Below are 25,118 nucleotides of genomic sequence, written 5' to 3'. Positions count from 1 at the left end.
AAATGTGGGAAAAGTGAAGGGGTCTGAATACTTTCCGAATACACTGTAGATAGGCTAGAAATGTTTGTTTTTTTTATAATTGAAATGTTTTAGTGAAGCTTGCATTAATTTCATAAGGGGATTTATGTCTGAATTAAGATTTAAGTCGTCAACCTTGTTACAGTCAACCCTGTTACTTTATTTGGCACTTAATAAACACTTAGTATAGGCAATTATTTATTCCCCCCCTTTTTAATTGTATTTTTACACAATTTAAAAGGGTATCAAATTGGTGGATCAACCCAGTTGTTACAAAACCACCATTCCCTAACATGGTAAACACATATTTAACCAGCAGAAAAGGCACAGCTACTGTACAATGTGCTCTAGCCAGCAATAGGACTGGATCTGGCGTAATTTCCCAGGGGGGGTTAATTTGAATGAATCAACTTTAAATTAAATGAGGGGTAAAAATAGAAAATCACACAGCACTGGTGGATCCCACTACTTCCACGCCCACAATCGCAAATGACATCAACAAGCCCCAGTAGCAGCAGCAGCTATTACACTAATTACAGGATGGAGCTGGGAATCATTTCAACAACTCCTACGGTATCTACGATGACTCCATCTCCAAAAAGAATTCCCAGCAGCAGTGACACTCCTCCGGCATACAGCGTATTCTAGCGCCACCTAGAATCTACTGTAACAGGACAGAACTATGAGGCCCCCTCCATCTCCCCTCCTCCCTCTCCAAAAAAGAATACTCAGTAGTGACACTCCTGCTGAAACAACATAAAGCCTACTCTAACATCATCGCTATGTGGCCACTAGAACGGCCCTATAACAGAATGGCACAAAACTATCTGGCACCCTCCATATGTGCACAGTGAGGTCAAGGAAGATGTTTGCATCGTAACGGTGCAGCAACAAAACTGTTAGCAATGACTAAAACCATTACCCTTCCTCAGTCAATCAAACAAACTGTGAGCTTTTGGTCCTCAGCTCATGGTCCTCCTGGACTCAATGAAGGAATGTAGTCAGAAATACTGATGAATGTCTTGCTCGAGCTGTGTATGCAACTGGTTCACCTCTGATGCTCACAGGCAATGTGTATTGGAAGAGATCTCTGAATGTTCTGAATGTTCTTTGCCCAGCATACACCTCTCCAACCAGACATGCTTTATCTTCTAATTTGCTGGATGCAGAGATCAACAGAGTTCGAGTGAAGGTCAAGCAAATCATAGAGAAAGCAGACTGTTTTGAAATCAACTCTGATGGGTGGTCAAATGTTTGTGGGCAAGGAATAATTAACTATATCATCTCCACCCCTCAACCAGTATTCTACAAGGGCACAGACACAAGGGACAACAGACACACCGGTCTCTACATTGCAGATGATCTGAAGGCAGTCATCAATGACCTTGGACCACAGAAGGTATCTGCACTGGTAACAGACAATGCTGCGAACATAAAAGCTGCTTGGTCTAAAGTGGAGGAATCCTACCCTCACGTCACACCCATTGGCTGTGCTGCTCATGCATTGAATCTCCTCCTCATGCATTGAATCTGCTCCTCAAGGACATCATGGCACTGAAACAATGGATACACTCTACAAGAGAGCCAAGGAAATGATTAGGTATGTGAAGGGTCATCAAGTTATAGCAGTAATCTACCTCACCAAAGAAAGTGAGAAGAATAAAAGCACCAAGAGAGTGGTAAGCAGCCTGAAACTCCTGAAACCTATAGCAGTAGCCATTGCACGGATTGAGGGAGACAATGCCATCCTGTCTGATGTTCAGACTCTGCTCCCAGATGTAAGAGAAGACATCCGTACTGCCCTGCCCACTTCACTGTTGCTACAAGCAGAGGAAACTGCAGTTCTGAAACACATCAAAAAGCGTGACTTCTGCCTGAAGCCCATACACACCACAGCGTACATGTTGGTCCCTAAGTGTAGTATGCTGGCAAGAGCATCCTGTCTGGTGCAGAAATCAACTAGGCCTATGGTGCAATCACTACCATGTCTCGCCACCTTGGCCTGGATGAGGGCAAGGTTCTTGGCAGTCTGGCAAAGTACACTTCCAAGCAAGGGCTTTGGGATGGAGATGCAATATGGCAGTCGTGCCAACATATCACAACAGCCACCTGGTGGAAGGGACTTTGTGGATCTGAGGCTCTTTCCTGTGTTGCCTCCATCATCCTCCAAATCCCACCAACATCAGCCGCCTCAGAGCGCAACTGGTCCTTGTTTGGGAACACACACCAAAGCATGCAACAAGCTGACCAATACAAGGGTTGAAAGATTGGTTTCCACCTGGGAAAATGTTGGGCTTTTTGAGCCTGACAATGAGCCATCCTCAACATGGTTGGAAAGTGACAGTGAAGATGAGGCCTCAGAGTCTGATGTTCAAGAGGTGGACATTGAGAAGGTCCAGGGAGAAGACACGGAAGCCTAGACTATCATTGTATGTTGAAAACATTTTTGGGAGATGCGATGGATCATTGGGGATAATTCACTATTCCCTTTATTTTGTTGTTCAGTGAAATCATCCCATTTGAAGAGTCAACTCATTTAATTAAAGTTCAATTCGTAACTAAATTGTTTTTTTTTGTATTTCTATTGGAAGGATTTAATCATTTGCAATTATGTCTACTTATGATAAGGTAAACGGTATATGCTTCTGTCTCCATATGATATGGTAAATATATACAATATATCCAAAAAACATCTACATTTAAATGGTATTACAGTTTTTTGCAACTGCTTACACACAAAATATTTTCATGTCACACGATTTTTGAAACCTCTCACTCAAAGTGCTAAACTACAAACCAAGTATCCAAAACCATAAGCTCTTTCTCAGCCTTTGACTCAGTTGTCAATTGCATAAAACACTTTTTTCAAAACACTACACACAATTCTCTACCTAAAACACAAAAATCTAACAGGAAGTGACTTGCTTTCCTTTTCCAAACACAACCAATAAAAATGCTACACTTATTCACCAGGTCACACACACACTCCTCACATGTGCAAACACTAATAGCTTAACTGATCACTAACCAATCCCTGCTTTACTGTAGTATAGGCCTATAAATAGGTCAAAGGTCAGATTACCTGTTTTGAACAATGGATGCCAACAATGGAGAGAGAGCAAGAGGAGTAGGAGGGAGAGGAAGAGGAAGAAGAGGACGAGGGCAAAGAAGAGAAGGAAGGACAGCCATCTCTGATGAGATTAGGGCAACACTTGTTGATCATGTGATCAACCACGGTGTGACCATGAGAGAGACTGGACTGAGAGTCCAGCCCAATTTGAGTTGATTTACAGTGGCGTCCATAATTCGAACCTTCAGAAATTAGAACAGGTATGCAACTATCTAATGATTATTTTAGCATTACAGTAATGTACTGTAAAATACGTATGACTGCATAGTATTGCATAAACATTTGTAACTCTAAGCCATCCATTTACTGCACTGCATTGAATGAATGAGGTTGGTTATCATGCTGTACTACCTTTTTTTGTACATTGTTTACCTATGCTGAACACATACTGTGTTTGAATTCTGTACAGAGTGGAAAGGCAAAGACATCATGGAGGATGAGGACACTTGTTTACAGATGTACAAGAGACTGCAATTATAAATATGGTTTTGGCCAACAATGCAATTAGGATTCGAGAGATAAGAGAGCATATCTTGAATAATGACACCATATTTAACAACATCAATGCTGTAAGCCTGTCAACCATACAACGCATCCTCCAACGGCACAGAGTGACGATGAAACAACTTCACAAGGTGCCATTTGAGAGAAACTCTGACAGAGTCAAGAATATGCGACATGACTTTGTAGAGGTATGTATGCAACACTACTTCCAGTACTTCAGACATACCATATTTACTTATCTGTATATCCTTTTGTCTGTTACAGAGAGTATTGGAGCTGGATGCCCATGTAATTCACCATTAATTTATTTATGTGGATGAGGTTGACTTCAACCTCACCAAAACCAAGCGCAGCGGAAGAAATGTAATAGGACAGAGGGCAATTACCAATGTCCCTGGACAGCGTGGGGGTAATATAGAAATACAATTGTGTGCTGCCATCACTCAAAACGGGGTCCTCCATCACAATGCCACACTGGGTCCGTACAACACCGGCCATATGCTCACTTTTCTGGATGCAATTTACACAATGCTTGTCCCTGATCCAGATCAGGAGCCTGCTAGATTTGTGGTTTTATGGGACAATATTATGTTCACCGGGCTGTTCTGGTCCAAAACTGGTTTGCCACCCATCCACAATTTGTAGTTTTGTACCTACCCCCATATTCACCTTTTCTAAATCCCATAGAGGAATTCTTCTCAGCCTGGTGCTGGAAAGTGTATGATCGCCAACCCTATGCCCGCATGCCGCTTCTCCAGGCAATGGAGGACGCATCTGGGGTCATAGAGGTTGCCTCTGTCCAAGGTTGGATACGCCATGCTAGGAGATACTTCCCTCGATGTTTGGCAAGATAAAACGTATCTTGTGATGTGGACGAAGTATTGTGGCCAGACCCAGGCCGGAGAAGAGATGAAGCGTAGCTTAGCACTGGTGACTGCCCCCCCACCCCCCCTACAATTCCTGGACTGACCCCCCGGGACCCCACACACACAATTGTGTTCTTTACTGTATTCTAAAGAATATACTTTTGGTTTACATATGTTTATGATTTTGTTGTATGCTACTGTAAACAACAGTATAGTTTTAGGCCTAATAAATATGTTCTGTTTTTACATTGCATTGGAGTTTACAGTGTACTTGTTACCCCTCTCAGCAGATTACTTTCACTGTAGAACATTGTATTGAAATGTAGATATAAGCCTATGAAAGACCAAAGAGCTTCAGATTTAGAACAACAGTGTTTACATGGTATATCCAAAAATGTACTATTATGAAAGCAGTGTTTGCCATTTGATGCCAATGCTTCATTCTGACATGTGTTTATGGCATTTTGAATGCAGTGTTACATTTTGAAGGAGATGTGAGGCATTTTGCATTTTGTGTGTGCAGTTTTAGGAATTGTGTGTAGAGTTTTGAAAAAAAGGAGACAGTTTTAAAAACTTGTGTAAGCAGTTGGAAAAAAAGAATATTAATTTGCATATATTTCCGATAATTCCCATATATTTCTCTTAATTCCCTAATATTCCCACGGAAAGTTTCCACCTCTGAATATTCCCCCAAATTTGCAACCCTGTTTTGGTTCTGTATTCTAGCACTTTGGATTTGTAAATGATACTATGAATATGAGGTTATAGAGCAGACTGTCAGCATTAATTTTCGGGTATTTTCATGGTACCAAATCATTGGATTCTACCATGATTATGGATCGTCCTGAATTAATTGTGAATAATGATGAGTGAGAAAGTTAGACCCACAAAAATCCTAACCTCCCCTGTTATTGTAATCGTGAGAGGTTAGCATGTCTTGGGGGTATGATATTTGTGCATCTAACTTTCTCACTCATCATTATTCACGATTGATTCAGGCCTATCCGTAAACATGGTACCATCCACATTAATGTCGAGTGTTTAGAAACATTATATTCTTATTTACAATAAAAATGACTCCAAAATGACAATACAATATTTACCATTAATTTCTACTTGCTACAAAATTATCTGGAACACAACCAAAACAAACAGCAAATGCATCCAAGAAGCTTGTTGAGTCACAAGCTTGATGTAATCATTGCATGCTAGGAATATGGGACCAAATGTAATTTTAATTTTTTAATTTGACCTTTATTTAACTAGGCAAATTAGTTAAGAACAAATTCTTATTTTCAAAATACTAAACTTGATTACTTTAATACAAATATAAGTGAATTTATCCCAATACTTTTGGTCCCCTAACATGGGGGAGACTAGGTACAAAAAGTGCTGTAATTTCTAAACGGTTCCCCCGATATAGACGAATACCCTCAAATTAAAACTGACAGTCTGCACTTTAACCCCATAATCATTGTATCATTTCAACTCCAAAGTGCTGGAGTAGAGCCAAAACAAAACCGAAGATTGTCACTGTGTCAATAATTATGGCAGACACTGTGTATCCTCCCACCTATTAATCTTCATTTAGAGAGGGACAACACGCCCTTCACAACTCAACTGTGACAGCCTTTATTCAAGCCTGTTGACACTAAGGTGATTGTCTGTCCCCTCAGAAGCTAATAAGTATTGGTAATGCCAGTCAACGCATGAGTCATTACACACAGCGGGTGGGGTGCTGTTTAAAATGCCAGGTCTGTTCCCCCATTTCATATCTCATATCACACTTGTTCTCCATGCACTTCTTTACTTCCTCCTACAATATCACCAGTCTGGGAGGAGTTATACATTGCTGTTACGTTAAATAGAAAAATGTATTATCTTATAAACTTACATGAAGAATGAATATCAGAAGCACTCTACCAACCTCACCATTCTCCCCTCAATATCCCAGTGGGACAAATTATGGCTGTCTATAAACTGTGTGTGGATCATTAGATTTTAGTGTCATGGGTCAAAGCAAAGGCCATTTCATCAGTTATAGCTTCGGTGGGCTTTGAATGAAGGTTAACAGCTGGCGATATAAGCACCTATAAACTTCAATGCCACTTGATGACCGTCATTTCTTTCCAAGGGTCATGAATTTCTCGATCTCAGGTCAACTTTACGTTACATTTAGTCATGGGAAGATCTTACACATTGAGATTAAAATGAGAACAATATAGGTATACAGTTTTAGAATTAAGAAATAAGGCACGAGGGGGTGCGGTATGTAACAAGGCTAACTACAACGCTCGCGTCACGTGCGCGAGAGTTGCAAAATAAATGAAGAAACCTATGTTATTCAGTTATTGCGCGCGTCAATGAGCATCTGCGTTGCCAAGGGCTAAAATAGAAGTCAGTTCTATTTCTGACGCAGATCGCACTGCAAGTCTTGCCTCTCCCATCTCCTCATTGGTTTATAGAAGCCAAATTGCTAGAGATGGCGCCGACAGAGATGGCCGCCTCGCTTCGCGTTCTCAGGAAACTATGCAGTATTTTGTTTGTATTATTTCTTACATTGTTATCCCAGGAAATCTTAAGTTTTATTACATAGAGCCGGGAGGAACTATTGGATATAAGAGCGTCAACTTACCAACATTATGACCAGGAATACGACTTTCCTGAAGCGGATCCTCTGTTTGGTCCACCACCCAGGACAATGGATCGGATCCCAGCCGGCGACCCAAAACAACGGCGCCGCAGGAGGGGCAGAATAAGTGGTCTTCTGGTCAGGCTCCGTAGACGGGCACATCGCGCACCACTCCCGAGTTCACTACTCACCAATCTCCAGTCTCTTGACAACAAGGTAGACGAAATCCGAGCAAGGGTTGCCTTCCCGAGATACAGAGATTGTAACGTTCTTTGTTTCACGGAAACGTGGCTCACTCGAGACACGCTATTGGAGTCGGTACAGCCACCTGGTATCTTCACGCATCGCGCCGACAGAAACAAACATCTCTCTGGTAAGAAGGGCGGGGGGTGGGGTATGCCTTATGAGTAACGAGACGTGGTGTGATCATAACAACATATAGGAACTCGTCCCTTTGCTCACCTGACCTAGAATTCCTTACAACTAAATAATTTTCTTTGATTATAATCACAGCTGTATAACCCCCCCCCCCTCCCCCCAAGTGCATTAGTGATGTTGTACCCACAGCAACTATTAAAACCTTCCCCAACCAGAAACCGTGGATTGATGGCAGCATTCATGCAAAACTGAAAGCGCAAACCACTGCTTTTAATCAGGGCAAGGCGAACGGAAACATGACTGAATACAAACAGTGTAGCTAATACCTCCGCAAGGCAATCAAACAAGCTAATCGTCAGTATAGAGACAAAGTAGATTCGCAATTCAACGGCTCAGACACGAGAGGTATGTGGCAGGGTCTACAGTCAATCATGGACTACAAAAAGAAAACTAGCCCGTCGCGGACCACAATGTCCTGCTCCCAGACAAACTAAACAACTTCTTTGCTTGCTTTGAGGACAATATAGTTACAACGACACAGCCCGTTACCAAAACCTGAGGGCTCTCCTTCACCGCAGCCAACGTGAGTAAAGCATTTAGACGTGTTAACCCTCGCAAGGATGCCGCCCAGACGGCATCCCTGGCCGCGTCCTCAGAGCATGCGCAGACCAACTGGCTTGTGTGTTTACCGACATATTCAATCAACCTTATCCCAGTCTGCTGTTCCCACATGACTCAAGAGGGCCACCATTGTTCCAGTTCCCAAGAACTGGGTCTCAACTCCGCCTTGTGCAACTGGGTCCTGGACTTCCTGACTGGCCGCCCCCAGGTGGTGAGGGTAGGAAACAACATCTCCACCCCGCTGATCCTCAACACTGGGGCCCCACAAGGGTGCGTTCTCAGCCCTCTCCTGTACTCCAATGACTGCGTAGCCATGCACGCTGTCAAATTAAAACCTCACACTCAAGTCAACAAAACAATGGAGCTGATCGTGGACTTCAGGAAACAGCAGAGGGAGCACCCCCCTATCCACATCAACAAGACAGTAGTGGAGAAGGTGGAAAGTTAAGTTCCTCAGCGTACATATCACGGACAAACTGAAATGGTCCACCCACACAGACAGCATGGTGAAGAAGGCGCAACAGCGCCTCTTCAATCTCAGGAGGCTGAAGAAATTCGGCTTGTCACCAAAAACACTCAAACTTTTACAGATTGAGAGCATCCTGTCGGGCTGAATCACCGCTCCGCCCACAACCGTAAGGCTCTCCAGAAGGTAGTAAGTTCTGCACAGCGCATCACCGGGGGGTAACTACCTGCCCTCCTGGACACCTACACCACCCCATGTCACAGGAAGGCCAAAAAGATCATCAAGGACAACAATCACCCGAGCCACTGCCTGTTCACCCTGCTATCATCCAGAAGGCAAGGTCAGTTCAGGTGCATCAAAGCTGGGACAGAGACTGAAAAACAGCTTCTAATCTTAAGGCCAACAGACTGTTTAACAGCCATCACTAACATCGAGTCAGTATGTTGGCAGCAGCCACTCAATCTCTAGCCACTTTAATAATAAAAAATTGGATGTAATAAATGTATCACTAGTCACTTTAAACTATGCCACTTTATATAATGTTTACATACCCTACACTACTCATCTCATGTGTATATAATGTACTCTATACCATCTACTGCATCTTGCCTATATCGTTCGGCCATCGCTCATCCATATATATTTTTATGTACATATTCTTATTCATTCCTTTCCATTCCTTTTGTGTGTATAAGGTAGTTGTGAAATTGTTAGATACTACTGCATGGACGGAACTAGAAGCACAAACATTTCGCTACACTCACAATAACATCCGCTAACCATGTGTATGTGACAAATAAATCTCCTCATTGGTTATACCCACATGGGTGACTGAAAGACTAACGAGGTCAGTGGCAGTAATGCACCTAATTTATGAAAGTTGCCAATCGCATTATAAAGTCAAGAGAAGAAAAAGCCTGGAAGGAAGAGAGATGACTAGAAACGATTCGGTTGACCGTTTAATGTGTGGATTAATTGTCGGAGTAGAGGACCTTATGCATTTCAGGTAAAATAACAACTCAATGTTTATATCCCAGGACAAATTAGCTAGCAACAGCAAGCTAGCTAAATAGGACAAATTCGCTAGCAAGTGCAAGCTAGCTAGCTAAATTGCTATACATGTTTAATGCTTATCAACCTGTCCCCAAATTAATATAATTGGTTCAGAGTTTGTTTGGATATTTTAACCTGCGTGTCGTGATCGCGTTTGGTGTGGGGGGACAAAATAAATGTATGCACGATGGCGCACACGCGCAGCCGGTTTGGGTTTCGTGTAAGGGCTGTTCTTAGGCACGACGCAAAGCGAAGTGCATGGACACTGACCTTAGCCGTGGTATATTGGCCATGTATCACAAACCCCAGAGGTGCCTTATTGCTATTATAAACTGGTTACCAACATAATTAGAGCAGTAAAAATACATGTTTTGTCATACGCGTGGTATACGGTCTGATATACCACGGCTGTCAGCCAATCAGCAGTCAGGGCTCGAACCACCCAGTTTATAATGTAAGAATGATGCATTTCAAACACCTACACACATATCACACTATAAAAGTTATTCTCATGAATTCACTACGATAAGCTGTGCACTATGTTCTCTTACCCTGTTGAGCTGGTCATTGCTGCATAATAGCATCTCAGTGAGCTCTTTCAGGGCATCTTCCATGTGTGCCACAAACTTCAGGGAGGGCTGTCTGTGGGAGAGCCAGTGGTCCACTGCCTGAGCTGCCACCAGGGACACCGCAGGAGCAGTGAGTGAGGGGGCAGGGCCCTGGCATCCCTACTAGCTGCCACCACACAGGACAGCAGCTGGCACACTGAGTCTTCCCCCACCAACCTGTCCCCATCTCCATCCCTGTTCAGGCTGAGCCCTCCAGCCTCTGCTCCCATCAACTCCCCCTCCACCCTGTTCAGCCAACATAGGCATGGGAGGAACTGCATACAGAGCAGCATGGCCTTTCCCCGAGGGCCTAACTCACACAGACTGGAGAATGGTATCTGGGGAGCCATGGTGGTGACAGGTGGGAAGGCTGGCTGGGCACTGGGGGGTTCTGCAGAGTCTTGAGTGGGTTGCAGTGTCTGTTGTTTTCTGTCCCACAGCCAGAGTCCATGTCTGAGTTGAGCTGATTTTTCAATGAGCTTGGGCCCACAAGGTCCTGAGAGAGCCCATGAAACCATCTCCTGCAGGTTGCACCAAGTCAGACAGACATGAGCTTATTAGGATCACCATTCACATCTCATTGTCAGCCTCATTATATTCTGTGACACTGAATGAAGCATTGTATCTAAAACATTGCTGTTTTCACCCAATTAGCTATGTTATTAAACCTCATTCAATCATGTCTCTCTCACCTTTATAGCAATCCACTGTCACCTTGTGTAATTTCATATAGCCGCATTCTTAAATGTGTTTTGCACATCAAAGGACGATGGGCCTTGTTTCCAAAGCAACCTTGTGTGTCCATAACCTCATTAATGAGCTAGATGCATTAGCAACAATGCCCTTCAGTTCAATAATACACCCGGCTAATAGATAGACTCTGAAAACAGCAGCTTGTCCACTCCTCACATAGACATTGTAATCCAATTACCATCCATGCCAGACATGCAGAGCAGTCCTTTACTAACTGACAATGAGCTACATTTAATGAGCATGAATTAGGCTGTTCATCAATTGAACAAAATAATAAACTGGAGGGAGGCTATTTACCGTGGCAGTACAATGCTGTAGAGCCACTGTGGCTCTGGGCATCTCCAGCAGCTCTAAAGTACAATGGGCCTACTGTATTGTATATGTGATTGACCAATCTTGGTGACACATTTTTAAATATTATGAGGTGTACTATGAGTCACACTTGGGGGAGAGGGGGTTAGCTAGCAGGGGGAGGGGATGGATGAAAGAGACCCACCAGCACCTGCTCCACTGGTGTTCTTCGGCTTTGAAAGCATCTGGGTGAGTAGGAGCTCTTGTCGCAGTCTAAGCATTTCCTCCTGGTTGCCCTGGGAAAAGATTTTCATAACCAAACCAAGATAGACCATGGTCTGTCGTTTCCAATGGGAACAAATGAGCCATAGTGGGCAGAGCACGCAAGGAGGGGAGCTGAGCGAAGCACGATCAAGCGAGATCCTGTTGGTGCGTTCTAGCATCATCTGCATATTTACGTTAGGGAACGCCTACCCTGTGAAATGTGCAATAACTACATTTAGCCTTTGCACCCCTTCTAAACAACTTTTTCAAAAGGGTAAAGTATACAAACATCAATCCACTCTGTTCATAACAGATTCTAGTTTTGGGAACAGAAAACTGTATTGAGATCAAATGTTTAATCTATGAGAAAATGTTGGCCAATATCTATCTCGTTCCAATCTTCTTACTGCTCGCCAGTGGGCTTTCTCAATTAAATTCAATAGACTTCATTGACATGGCAAGTTAAATTACTTACATTGTCAAAGTATACATATAACAAAAATGGTGGGACCAACAGCAATAATAATAGTAGTAAACGCCAAGCGAATGCTTCACATTTATACATCCAGTGAAATATCGGTCTCATTCTTCTATACGTGCCCTGGGCACTCCAGCACTCATCCTGATAAAATGTTCTGCGTGCTGTCGACCACTTCTCCTGGAAGATTTTCTCTTTATTAGGACAACAGCTTCTGCGTGTTGAGCTTTCCGATCACCCCATTCCGCGATGTCTATGCCTGAAAGCAACCAAAAACAATGATCTTGTCAAAGTAGCTATGTAATGTTGTTCTGTTACCTAGCTAGCTATCTCCTAATCATGTTCACTACTAGACACGTCCCCCTACACTAACTAGCTCAATTAGCCTGGGACCCAGACGGGGGACGAGATTATTAGCCATCTTTGACGAAAAAGCTAGCAACTGTTAGCGCAACGTTTGCAAGAAGCCGGCTACTAGCCCAGCAATGTCTCGATAAATTGCTGCACAACCCTGGAAATTGTAAACAAACCTTGGTTAAAACAAACAAACGAGTCATGCTACAAACTACCACTAGCTAACCAAACGTTAGCTTGCGCACCATCGGTAACGTTAGCAGGAGGACTTTGCTCCATTTTGTGATCCATCAAGCCGAGTTCATAACCCGATGAGGCGGAATACCGCAACGGTCATTTTAGCTAGCTAACGTTAACCATGTCATGCTGAAAATATCAGATATTGACACCTGGACTGTCAGTTTGTATAGGAGCACATTAGCTGGCTAGATAGTTCATTGGTAGTTGGTTAGCCTCTCGCGCATGATGATCGCAGTCAATAGTTTCAGAGCGCGCACACATGTTATTGATCTTAACTGCAATCGTTTTCACTACTGAACATATCCACTACTTCAAAAATAATTATTTTAGCTGTTCATGCCATAATTTGGACTTGGTATTTTACCAAATAGAGCTATCTTCTATATACCACATCTACCTTGTCTCAACACAACTGATTGGTTCAAACACATTAAGAAGGAAAGAAATTCCACAAATTAACTTTTGAAAAGACACACCTGTTAATTGAAATGCATTTCAGGTGACTACCTCATGAAGCTGGTGGAGAGAATGCCAAGAGTGTGTAAATATGTAATCCAGGTAAAGGGGGGCTACTTTGAAGACTCTCAAATATAACAAATATTTTGGTTACTATATGATTCCATATGTGTTATTGCATAGTTGGGATGTCTTCTGTATTATTCTACAATGTAGAAAATAGTAAAATAAAGAAAAACCCTTGAATGACTAGGTGTTTCCAAACATTTGACAGGTACTTGTATATATACAAAAGTATGTGGACACGCCTTAAAATTAGTGGATTCGTTTATTTCAGCCACACCGGTTGCTGACAGGTGTATAAAATCGAGCACACAACCATCTCCATAGACAAACATTGGCAGTACAATGGCCTTAGTGAAGAGCTCAGTGACTTTTAACATGGCACCGTCATAGGATGCCACCTTTCCAACAAGTCAGTTCGTCAAATTTCTGCAGCGGTAAACTGTAAGCGCTTTTATTGTGAAGTGGAAACGCATAGGAGCAACAACGGCTCAGCCACGAAGTGGTAGGCCCCACAAGCTGACAGAACGGGACTGCCGAGTGCTGAAGCACACAGCAAGTAAAACTCGTCTGTCCTCTGTTGCAACACTCTCTATCGAGTTCCAAACTTCCTCTGGAAGCAACGTCAGCACAATAACTGTTAGTCTGGAGCTTCATGAAATGGGTTTTCATGGCCGAGCAGCCGCACACAACCCTAAGATTGCCATGCGCAATGCCAAGCGTTGGTTGGAGTGGTGTAAAGCTTGCCGCCATTGGACTCTGGAGCAGTGGAAACACATTCTCTGGAACGATAAATCACGCTTCACCATCTGGCAGTCCAACGGACATATCTGGGTTTGGTGGTTGCCAGGAAAACGCTACCTGCCCGAATGCATAGTGTCAACGGTAAAGTTTGTTGGAGGAGGAATAAGGTTATGGGGCTGTTTTTCATTGTTCGGCCTAGGCCCCTTAGTTCCAAGGAAGGGAAATCTTAATGCTACACTATACAATGACATTATAGACGATTCTGTGCTTACAACTTTGTGGCAAAAGTTTTGGGAAAGGCCCTTTTCTGTTTCAGTATGACAATGCCCCTGTGCACAAAGCGAGGAACAAACAGAAATGGTATGTCGAGATCGGAGTGGAAGAACTTGACTTGCCTGCACAGAGCCCTGACCTCAATCCCATCAAACACCTTTGGGATGAATTAGAACATCGTCTGCAAGCCAGGCCTAACTGCCCAACAGTGCCCGGCCTCACTAATGCTCTTGTGGCTGAATGGAAGCATGTACCCGCAGCAATGTTCCAACATCTAGTGGAAAGCCTTCCCAGAAGAGTGGAGGCTGTTATAGCAACAAAGTGGGGACCAATTCCATATTAATGTTGCATATGCCTAATAGTCCTTCTCATCACTTATTATTATTATTATGATTACAAATAGAAGATTATCATTCCCACAATGGTGCTTGTTTAGTAAAGTTAGATCAAAGCTGAATCAATGTCTTGCAAGATCACATAACAGTTCATTAGTATTTTATAGAGCAGAACCGAATAGCATAGCAGGCCTATAACATTACTGTTACACCAAAAACACCACATTTTTTATGAGATTTTAGGATGGTTAGCTGAAGCTGAATAGTCAAAAAATATATATAATTAGCCAAAACTCAGAGCCACTATGCAGGATATATGCTTTGATTAAAACAAAATACATGAAAGGCTATTATCATCTGCTCTAACTCGCTAACGAAACAGTAATTCAACAAGATCGAAAAACATAGGCTATTCCCATGACACTGATTGAGATCAATCAAATGATTGGCATGCAGATGCAGTTTCACCGGTAAAACGTGAAGAATTATCATTCCCGATGGACATTGATGATGGCCTATTTTGAAATGAGGCATGCCTAACTTGGTGTCTGAGGGTATTAAAATAGAACATGTTCTTGAGACAATATGTGTGGGCATAGGCAGACGTTGCAATTGGAGGATGCATTTTATGCACATTTTATAACAGGAATATCCAACTCTGTTCCTGGAGAGCTACCATTCTTTATGTTTTGCATTCCAATCCTAATCTAGCGCACCTGATTCCGAGAATTAGCTAGTTTATAAGATGAATTGGGTTAGTTACAACTGTGGAGTGAAACCCTGCAGGATGGTAGCACTCCAGGAACAGGGTTGATGGGCTATTCAATAGGCTACATCTGTTGGTACAAATTTTTGCCGCTACCTCATATAAAAAAAGAACACTACACTGCAAGTGAGATCTGCGGTAGGTCTGTAGCCTTGGTGTCATGTGCTGCTTGTGGTCCCGCTGGCTTCATCCATCTGAGCAGAAGCCAAAATAAAACTGTCCCGTTCTCATTATGAACAGGGTAAATAAAGGATCTTGAATGACAGCACCATGGACCACTCCCCTGTTCACTCCGAGACTTAGTGCCACTATTTTGATCTGCGCTGACCATGTTTTAACCTTCTCCATTTACAGTGCATTCGGAAAGTATTCAGACCCCTTGACTTTTTCCACATTTTGTTACGTTACAGACTTATTCTAAAATATATTCTATTGTTTTTCCCCCTTCATCAATCTATAAACAATACCCCATAATGACAAAGCAAAAACAGGTTTTTAGAAATGTTTGCTAATTTATTACATATAAAAACCAGAAATATGACATTTACATAAGTATTCAGACCCTTTACTGAGTACTTTGTTGAAGCACCTTTGGCAGTGATTACAGCCTTGAGTTTTCTTGAATATGACACTACAAGCTCGGCACACCTGTATTTGGGGAGTTTCTTCCATTCTTCTCTGCAGATTCTCTCAAGCTCTGTCAGGTCTCTCCATTTTCAGGTCTCTACAGGGATGTTCGATTGGGTTCAAGTCCAGGCTCTGGCTGGGCCGCTCAAGGACATTCAGAACCTTGTCCCGAAGCGACTCCTGCGTTGTCTTCGCTGTGTGCTTAGGATTGTTGTCCTGTTGGAAGGTGAACCTTCACCCCAGTCTGAGATCCTGAGTGTTCTGGAGCAGGTTTTCAACAAGGATCTCGCTGTACTTTGCTCTGTTCATATTTCCCTAGATTCTGACTAGTCTCCCAGTCCCTGCCTCTGAAAAACATTCCCACTGCATGATGCTGCCACCACCATGCTTCACTGTAGGGATAGTGCCAGGTTTTCTCTAGATGTGAAGCTTGGCATTCAGGCCAAATAGTTCAATCTTGATTCATCTGACCAGAGAATCTAGTTTCTCAGGGTAAGGAGTTCTTTAGGTGCCTTTTGGCAAACTCCAAATGGGCTGTCATGTGCCTTTTACTGAGGAGGGGCTTCCGTCTGGCCACTCTACCATAAAGGCCTGATTGGTGGCGTGCTGCAGAGATGGTTGTCCTTCTGGAAGGTTCTCCCATTTCCACAGAGGAGCTCTGTCAGAATCACCATCGGGTTCTTGGTCACCTCCCTGACCAAGGCCCTTCTCCCACGATTGCTCAGTTTGGCTGGGCGGCCAGCTCTAGGAAAGTGTTGGTGGTTCCAAACTCCTTTCATTTAAGAATTATGGAGGCCACTGTGTTCTTGGGGACCTTCAATGCTGCAGAATGTTTTTGGTACCGTTCCCCAGATCTGTGCCTTGACACAATCCAGTCTCGGAGCTCTACGGACAATTCCTTTGATGTCATGGCTTGGTTTTTGCTCTGACCTGCATTGTTAACCGTGAGGCATGTACCTTTCCACATAATGTCCAATCAATTGAATTTACCACAGGTGGACTCCAATCAAGTTGTAGAAATGTCTCAAGGATGATCAATGGAAACAGGATGCACCTGAGCTCAATTTTGAGTCTCATTAGCAAAGGGTCTGAAAACTCATGTAAATAAGATATTTCTGTTTTTAATTTTTAATAACTTTGCAAAAATGTATAAAAAACAGTTTTCACTTCATTATTATGGGGTATTGTGTGTAGATTGATGAGGATTTTGTTAATTTAATCAATTTTTGAATAAGGCTGTAATGTAACAAAATGTGGAAAAAGTCAAGCGGTCTGAATAGTTTCCGAATGCACTGTATATACATTTTGTCATAGCCTACACTTGGATTAACCTACACTGTAATTCATTAAACTGCACTGGGTTATTTTACTGCACCAGCATTGCAATCCAATGCATGCACGATTTCTGCAATAAACCAAGATATATTTGGGCGCTGTACATGTTTTGGGTCTGTGCTACAGAAAGCTATATCGGTCTTCTAATACAGGACTAGTAAAGGCTCAGTGCACTGCTATCCTCAAGGCCATCTCTTGACTCACAGTGACAAAGGTGTGACAAAGGAAAACAGCAAGGACGCTGTCACTATCATACCAGCCATGATGGAACAAGACCTTGGCCAGCGTCAGATAGACCTACAGTCAAATACCTTAACATAGTAAACAACTGATCAAAGAAGGCCTTCTCAGTTACAACGGAGAGTGGGGAGAAGTTGTGTCCCAGTCATAAAATGTATTAGTCTAAATTGAGCTGATTAAAGAAACAAATTGATTTGACAACATGAATTAACCCATGATATTCAGGATTCTCTTCATAAAGAAACGATTTTCAGAACGGTCATGTTTCTAGCATCCAATCTACGTTCAATAAATAGGCTAGTTATGATAAACATCCTCTATTGATTACATTTACACATTGACATGGTTATGCCTATTAGTTCCATATGTGAAGATGCTAGCGATAATCTACTAGGTCAATCCCCACTCGGCACACAGATGTTCAATGTCCACTTCTGATTTATATTTGGTTGAGTTGTCAACTAACGTGAATTCAATGTGAAATCAACAAACAATTTCACCATGTCATTAGATTTAGGTTAAAGGTTGTGTGAAAAAATGCAAAATCCCCTTAATTTGTTGACTTTTTGCATATCCAATCAGTTTTCCACATTGATTCAACTTCATCACATTGCGTTATTTTGTTGAAATTACGTGGAAACATTGATTCAACCAGTTTTTGCCCAATGGGTCATGATTAGCATTTAAGCTCGCCTCCCTGATGCTGATGCAAATTCCACAAGATTGCAGAAAGTGTGTCTTTCAATGGAAATCCAATAAGAAACTGCTTGACCTCATTTCTCTCACAAACAGATTGTGATGATTATGATCTATTCTCTAAAGCTTGACTCTGTGCAACACCTGGGTGGGGAAATAGAATGAACACCAAATCAAATTTGATTGAAAATGACTGCCTAATAAAGATTCATAATGCCCCACCTAAAAGTGAAGTTTAAGAAGAGTGAAGGTAGAAAATGGAGCTAGACATAAAATCTCCAGATGATAGGCTATAGAGACTTATTGGCTTCAATTTCTTTAGTCAAAAGGGAAACAAAAAAAATTCAATACGCGGTGCACAATTGATTTCCTCTATTATAGAGTGACTTGAGGGATTGTGAGGATGTAACTAATTTGAACGTTAAGAGATTGGCTTCCCTTTATATTTGCACCAACATATTAATCATTTACAAAAAGTTAATCACGAAGTTCACAAAACCCATCTCAGTCTCAACTCTCAATTTTCAACATGTGGAGATAAAAAAAAATACAGGCTATATATGCCATACAAAAAGACAGGCAGACACGTGATTGATTTCGTTCTTTACCATCTGCTCAAGAAAAAAATCGGCTAGCAGCTGAATCTAATTGATCATCCCTGGGCTATGCCATTGTGGTTTTACATTGATTCAGCATATACAAAGGCCTGCACCTACAGCATGAACTTTGGAGCCCTGCAGGTCTGACTGGAGCACTGTAATCATTTGTCCAGTGGCTCCCTAAAGGCCTAAAGCAGTAGGCTATAGTGCAGAGAGGTTGCCACATTGTCATTCATTCATACAGCCTGCAACGTCTGTATGTTTGATTTCTTGAGAGAACAGAGCACAACCAGTATTCTATCATCTAAATACACTATAATAATATCACCAACAACATGATAAGCAGAATAATCACAAGTCGTGACTTGACTTTTGTTAATAAACGAATGACATAAGAAACGTTAAAGAGGAGCTGTCTGTGGACTCCCGGAGTGGAGCTATCCAAGGTTCTGATTGACAGTTTTCTGGTGTTGCACTTTATCCCAATGTTATGCGGCCGAGTGCATTGTAAATGTAAGTTTTATTTTTGAAGATGTTAGTTAGGCCTATTGCAGATATCCTACCATAACAATATATGCATGTCATATAGTTTTCCTTGCTATGATGTATACTAAACCCAAAGGCATTAAGACCTGGAGGATGAAACCACTTGATCAGCCTGGAGAGCGAGAGAGAGAGAGAGGGGGGGGGGGGGGGGGGGGGGGGGGGGGGGGGGGGGTGCAATCGATTATATCTGTAGGGTTCTGACAGCGCGTGCGTTCTCTATAAAACCAAGTGTGAAGCCTCGCCCGAGCCCAACTTCTGAAGCGCAGCAGATCCAACACAGTGCCTTGGAGAGCAGATGAACAGACTCAAAGAACAACGAATAAAGATCACAAACTAATATAGATCATTATTCTTTCCTTTTGATTAATGATACTGTGATACATAATTCGTTGAATTGTTTAATTGTGCAAACTAACGACAATCAGTATTGGATATAATGGAACTGCTCTTCTCATATTTACATTTAATTGAAAAGCTGAATATACAACCAACAATAAAGTAAATAAATGGGAAGTCAAGGCAATAAGGATATTTCAAGAAGAAGGGTTCACATTTTCTTCCAGTGGTTGTTGGATAATCAACGTGCCACTGATGGACACCGATGGGGATTGAGCTGCGTTTAACCAGGAAAAGATGAAAAGAAATGCAACGTTTACGTTGGTTAAGCAGTCCTAGTGCTCCCTTTTTGATGGGTTTTCTTCAACGCTCGATGACATCTGTCAAAAAAGTGTCGAGGAATGGAGCGCGCCAGTCAGTTGAAGCCAATGTCTTTTATTTATGGAGAGTTCTGGAATATGTCAACCAATGATACCAATGTCAATTTAACGACACGAGGAGAGGAGGAAAAGGATAGTTTGACTTTTCAAGCTGGTTTAGCAGTTACATTATCCCTAATAACTTTTGCAACAACATTATCAAATGCATTTGTTATTGCTACTATTTATCAATCCAGAAAACTTCATACGCCTGCAAATTTACTGATAGCATCGCTCGCCCTGACAGACCTTCTGGTGTCGGTATTGGTGATGCCAATCAGCGCGCTATACACGGTGAGTCAAACATGGACTTTGGGCCAAGTTATGTGCGACATATGGTTGTCTTCAGACATAACGTGTTGTACCGCATCCATTCTTCATCTGTGTATAATTGCGCTGGACCGTTACTGGGCAATAACAGACGCGGTTGAGTACACCAAGAAGCGCACATCAGCGCGCGCCGCGGGGATGATCGCCACTGCCTGGGTGATTGCCATCTCTATCTCACTACCGCCCTTCTTCTGGCGTCAGGTGAAAGCGGAGGAAGTTACCACTTGCAATGTGAACACTGATCACATTTTCTACACAATTTATTCCACTTTTGGAGCCTTCTATATTCCCACGCTGTTACTCATAGCCCTTTACGGTAGGATCTACGTGGAAGCCCGAAAGAGGATCTTGAAACAGTCGTCTAATAATAAACCGGGGAAAAGACTCACCTCTGCCCATTTGATAACAAACTCGCCAGGTACAAACTCTGTGGCATCAACAGTCTCTCTAAATTACGGGACGAACGAAGCCTCTTCTTGTGAAGCTAATAGCTCACCTGCCAATGTGAACTATGTGAAAGTCACTGTATCAGACGCGCTCCTGGAGAAGAAGAGGATCTCAGCTGCCAGGGAAAGAAAGGCGACTAAAACTTTAGGGATCATTCTCGGAGCTTACATCATATGCTGGCTACCGTTTTTCATTTACACCTTAGTGGTTTCAGTCTGTGCGTCATGTTTCTATCCAGAATTATTTGACATATTTACTTGGTTGGGTTACCTTAACTCTTTAATAAACCCCATCATATACACCATGTCCAATGAGGATTTCAAAAAGGCTTTCCACAAACTAATACGCTTCAGATATTGCAGGTCCTGAAAATAGGCTACCAGACATAAAAGGCTGCCAATACCACTACATTTTGTTCAGCTATGTCAAACTGCACCTCGCCAATAATTGCAACATGTTAACTCTCCGTCATCATCAACCTGTAACATGTGCAGTATTGTATTTTGCATGCTTTCGAAACGCCTAGCAACATTATTATTTTAATTACATTATATCCTTCATAGTCATACAGTACATGGCCTGCAGGCTTATTCTGTAAACTTGATTATTTAGCAAAACCAGAATGTATTGATCTATCACTGCTAGCGACATCATTATAATAATTATAGCCTACTTCACAGGCATGCAGTACATGGCCTGCAGTCATATTCTGGAAACGTGATTATTTTGCAAAACAAGAATGTATTGATATATCACTGCCATTATTGAACAATCTATCCAGAAATCATAGGCTATAATCTCTGCTGCCTTCCTTATGATTGGCAGTCATGAGATTACAACCCACCCTATACAATTCATATTCCAACCTAAAGCAACATTTTGATAAGGACTTTTCCCATTATATCAAATGTTAATATTAAGGAGTATGTGTTGGAAATCAGTAGACTTTGTAGTGGGACCAGCAAGGCTTGATTTAACGTTTAATATTTAAACATGCATGGAAAGACTGCTGTGTGACCAACGCTGTATGACACATAGAGTTACTGTAGGCTAACTGGTATGAGGAAATTATAAGCACAAGATTCTGAGATTCTGCCCCCCCCCCCCCCCCCCCCCCCCCCCCCCTTAGACAAAAAATATAGAGTTTGTCCCAATAAGATATCCTTTCTTCTGAAGTGTACACTTGTTCACTACCTCCCACAACTCTAAAATCATTGGACTGTTGGAGGCATGGGCTAGTCGGATTCAATCATTCCACCATATGTCTTATACCAGTACTTTCCTTTCTTATACCCAGGAATTTCCCAGCATACTTTGAGAGGAAGGAGATCAAATTGGGACACAGTCTACAGAGATCTTTTCTGTTCCATTTCTTATATGTTTTCTATTGGTTCGACTCCTTAATGAGATCAGTATGAAGTTATTGATAAAATAACATCCCTAATGTCATCTCATAGTCAATGTAAATAATCGTTACTCTATTACTTTATTGTGGGTAATGTTGTTTACTTCAGACTGGACTATAAGCTGACCTCTTGTTGTTAAACAAGCCTCAATCAATGTATTTATATCTGTATGCATTGTAATATATATGTATGTGTGTATGTGTGTACGTATGTGTGTAAATGTATTTATTTATGTCATTTTCATTATATTTTGCTATGGAGCTGCTTAAATTGCCTGCGGGTGTTCACTCTGCTGCAACCTGATTATGGGCATTAGCCTACAGAATACTGTTGGTAGAATTATACAAATCAAACTAAAATATGACAGACAAGAATACAGACAACTAACACATTTCTTCACCTACAGTACCATTACTCATATTGATCATGTTTCACAGATGTCTCAGCATGCTTGCCCTTTATATTCCACGCAAGACTGCATGTGTTAAGTGCAAGATCAAATAGCAGAATTAATAGAGATAATAAGCTGTTAAAAAGCCACTCAAATTTGATTGGTAAACTTAACTTTTTGAGGAATCCAACCACTGTAAACTACAGAGATGCAATCGTAACAACCAAGAAGATAAACGACTCAAAACAGCTACACACAGATATACCATCTTGATCGACAGTACTTGCTTTATAATGGCAAACTATGTTCATGAGGTACTACTGTAAACTATTGCAGTATTCATGTAATGGAAATTCTATACCGAACAAAAGTATAAATGCAACATGCAACAATTTCCACGATTTGATTGACTTACAGTTCATATAAGGACATCAGTCAATTGAAATACATGAATTAGGCCCTAATCTATGTAAATCACATAACTGGGCAGGGGCGCAGGCATGGATGGGCCTGGGTGGGCATAGGCCCACCCACTGGGGAGCCAGGCCCACTCACTGGGGAGCCAGGCCCAGCTAATCAGAATGAGTTTTTCCCCACAAAAGGGCTTTATTACAGACAGAAATACTCCTCAGTTTCATCAGCTGTCCGGGTGGCTGGTCCCAGACAATCCCGCAGGTGAAGAAGCTGGATGTGGAGGTCCTGGACTGGCGTGGTTACACATGGTTTGCAGTTGTGAGACCGGTTGAACGGATTGCCAAATTCTCTAAAATTACGTCGGAGCTGGTTTATGACAGAGAAATTGACATTCTGTTCTCTGGCTACAGCTCTGGTGGACATTTTTACAGTCAGCATGCCAATTGCACGCACCATCAAAACTTGAGACATCTGTGGCATTGTGTTGTGTGATAAAACTGCACATTTTAGAGTGGCCTTTTATTGACCCCAGCACAAGGTGCAGCTGTGTAATGATCATGTTGTTTAATCAGCGTCTTAATATGCCACACCTGTCAGGTGGATGGATTATCTTGGCAAAGGAGAAATGCTCACTAACAGGGATGTAAACAAATGTGTGCATAACATGTTAGAGAAATAAGCTTTTTGTGCGTATGGAACATTTCTGGGATCTTTTATTTCAGATTATGAAACATGGGACCAACACTTTACATGTTGCGTTTTTATTTTTGTTCATTATATTTCATCCAAATTAGCTACTGCTGTACAGTAAAACTTCTCTGCTCATAAGGAATGCACAGCTTTTGCCTTGATCCTGTGGGTAAAGGTCTATCCCAGTGGAATACAAATCACTGCTGCTGTTGTGAAATACAATAAATAAAAAGTTAAATGGAATCTAAGGGTACGGCCATTTTCCTTGGAGAAAACAAGATGGTAGAAGGGTAATAATGAGTTCGCACTTCAAACAGATGGAAGTGCAATTAAAAAGCTAACATTATTAGACAACAGAAGGTTATAATTCAGAACAGACTGTGTTACAAATTGTGATTCGGGTCAATTGCTATATTCCAGCCAAAAGCTTGTGGAGGTGTGATATTGTTAAATCATGATGTGGAAATAGTTAAAACATTTGTTTGCTGTATCATTTTCTCATCATTGTGGAGAGGAGATAAAGCCATGTTCTGAATGCTAATACATTTGAAGGGCTAGTAGAGTGTGTTATGGCATATGTCAGGCGTGAACATTGAACAGGCATTTTGTCAGAATGCTACTGAGTTAATAATCGAACACGACTTTAAAGACCATTTGAATTATTGAACATCACTGTGGAAAATGCTTCCGATAGCAAGAGAAATGTAATGAGGCTCATTATCAGTGGTGCTTTTAAAGTATTTCCATTTCTCATTCCTTCGAGGCACTTCTCAGTGTTGCAAATCTTACTTAGTATAGGCTATTATTATTTCATGTGAAATTCAGAGACCGGATGTGTGGATGATGGTGTGGCTTATTGTTTTGGCAGAAGACGCCCACTGTGTATGCAAGAATTAACAGATGCTGTGGGCACCTTCTAAATGTACCCATTTAGAATCACACTGGGATTATAGAGGCAGGGTGTCTTTTGTACTTCAGATTCAGTTGACTCATACTGTGCTATGATATGAAAAATGTGCATGGGTGGCAGGTAGCCTACCGGTTAAGAGTGTTGGCCAATAATTGAAAGGTCGTTGGTTTGAATCCCAGAGCCGAATCCCATGAGTAAGGCACTTAACCCTAATTGCTCCAGGATTGCAGTCAATAATGGCTGATCCTTGGCCGTGAGATATGATATCCAAAAAACAAATTTCCAATTCACATGCATATAATACACACTTCTAGGACAAATGTAAGCACAGACCTAATTATTATTATGAAGGAGGGATGGACTTGTGACATCATTTTTAGATCTATAAAATAAGCAGATAATCAATTTCAGGCTCCTAATGAATCAAGGCCTGATTCCC

At 41.8% G+C, this 25,118-nt stretch overlaps 1 protein-coding gene across 1 annotated transcript; it reads left to right on the top strand.

Moving 5' to 3' along the window:
- The first annotated feature begins 19,601 nt into the window (after positions 1-19,601).
- LOC110529477 (5-hydroxytryptamine receptor 1D-like) lies at positions 19,602-23,157 on the top strand. Its single transcript, XM_021611661.2, has one exon. It carries the CDS (start codon positions 20,074-20,076, stop codon positions 21,235-21,237), a length of 1,164 nt encoding a protein of 387 aa, XP_021467336.1. The 5' UTR covers positions 19,602-20,073; the 3' UTR covers positions 21,238-23,157.
- Positions 23,158-25,118: the final 1,961 nt, after the last annotated feature.

This window comes from Oncorhynchus mykiss, chromosome 8 (assembly GCF_013265735.2).
Source record: "Oncorhynchus mykiss isolate Arlee chromosome 8, USDA_OmykA_1.1, whole genome shotgun sequence".
NCBI lineage: Eukaryota > Metazoa > Chordata > Actinopteri > Salmoniformes > Salmonidae > Oncorhynchus > Oncorhynchus mykiss.
Note: the sequence above shows the minus strand (reverse complement) of the source record. Positions and strands in the feature narration are given on the sequence as shown.

What these genes read in the sequence shown, in the direction of transcription:
- LOC110529477 (XM_021611661.2), top strand. Translation starts at nt 20,074, where the DNA reads ATGGAGCGCGCCAGTCAGTTGAAGCCAATGTCTTTTATTTATGGAGAG.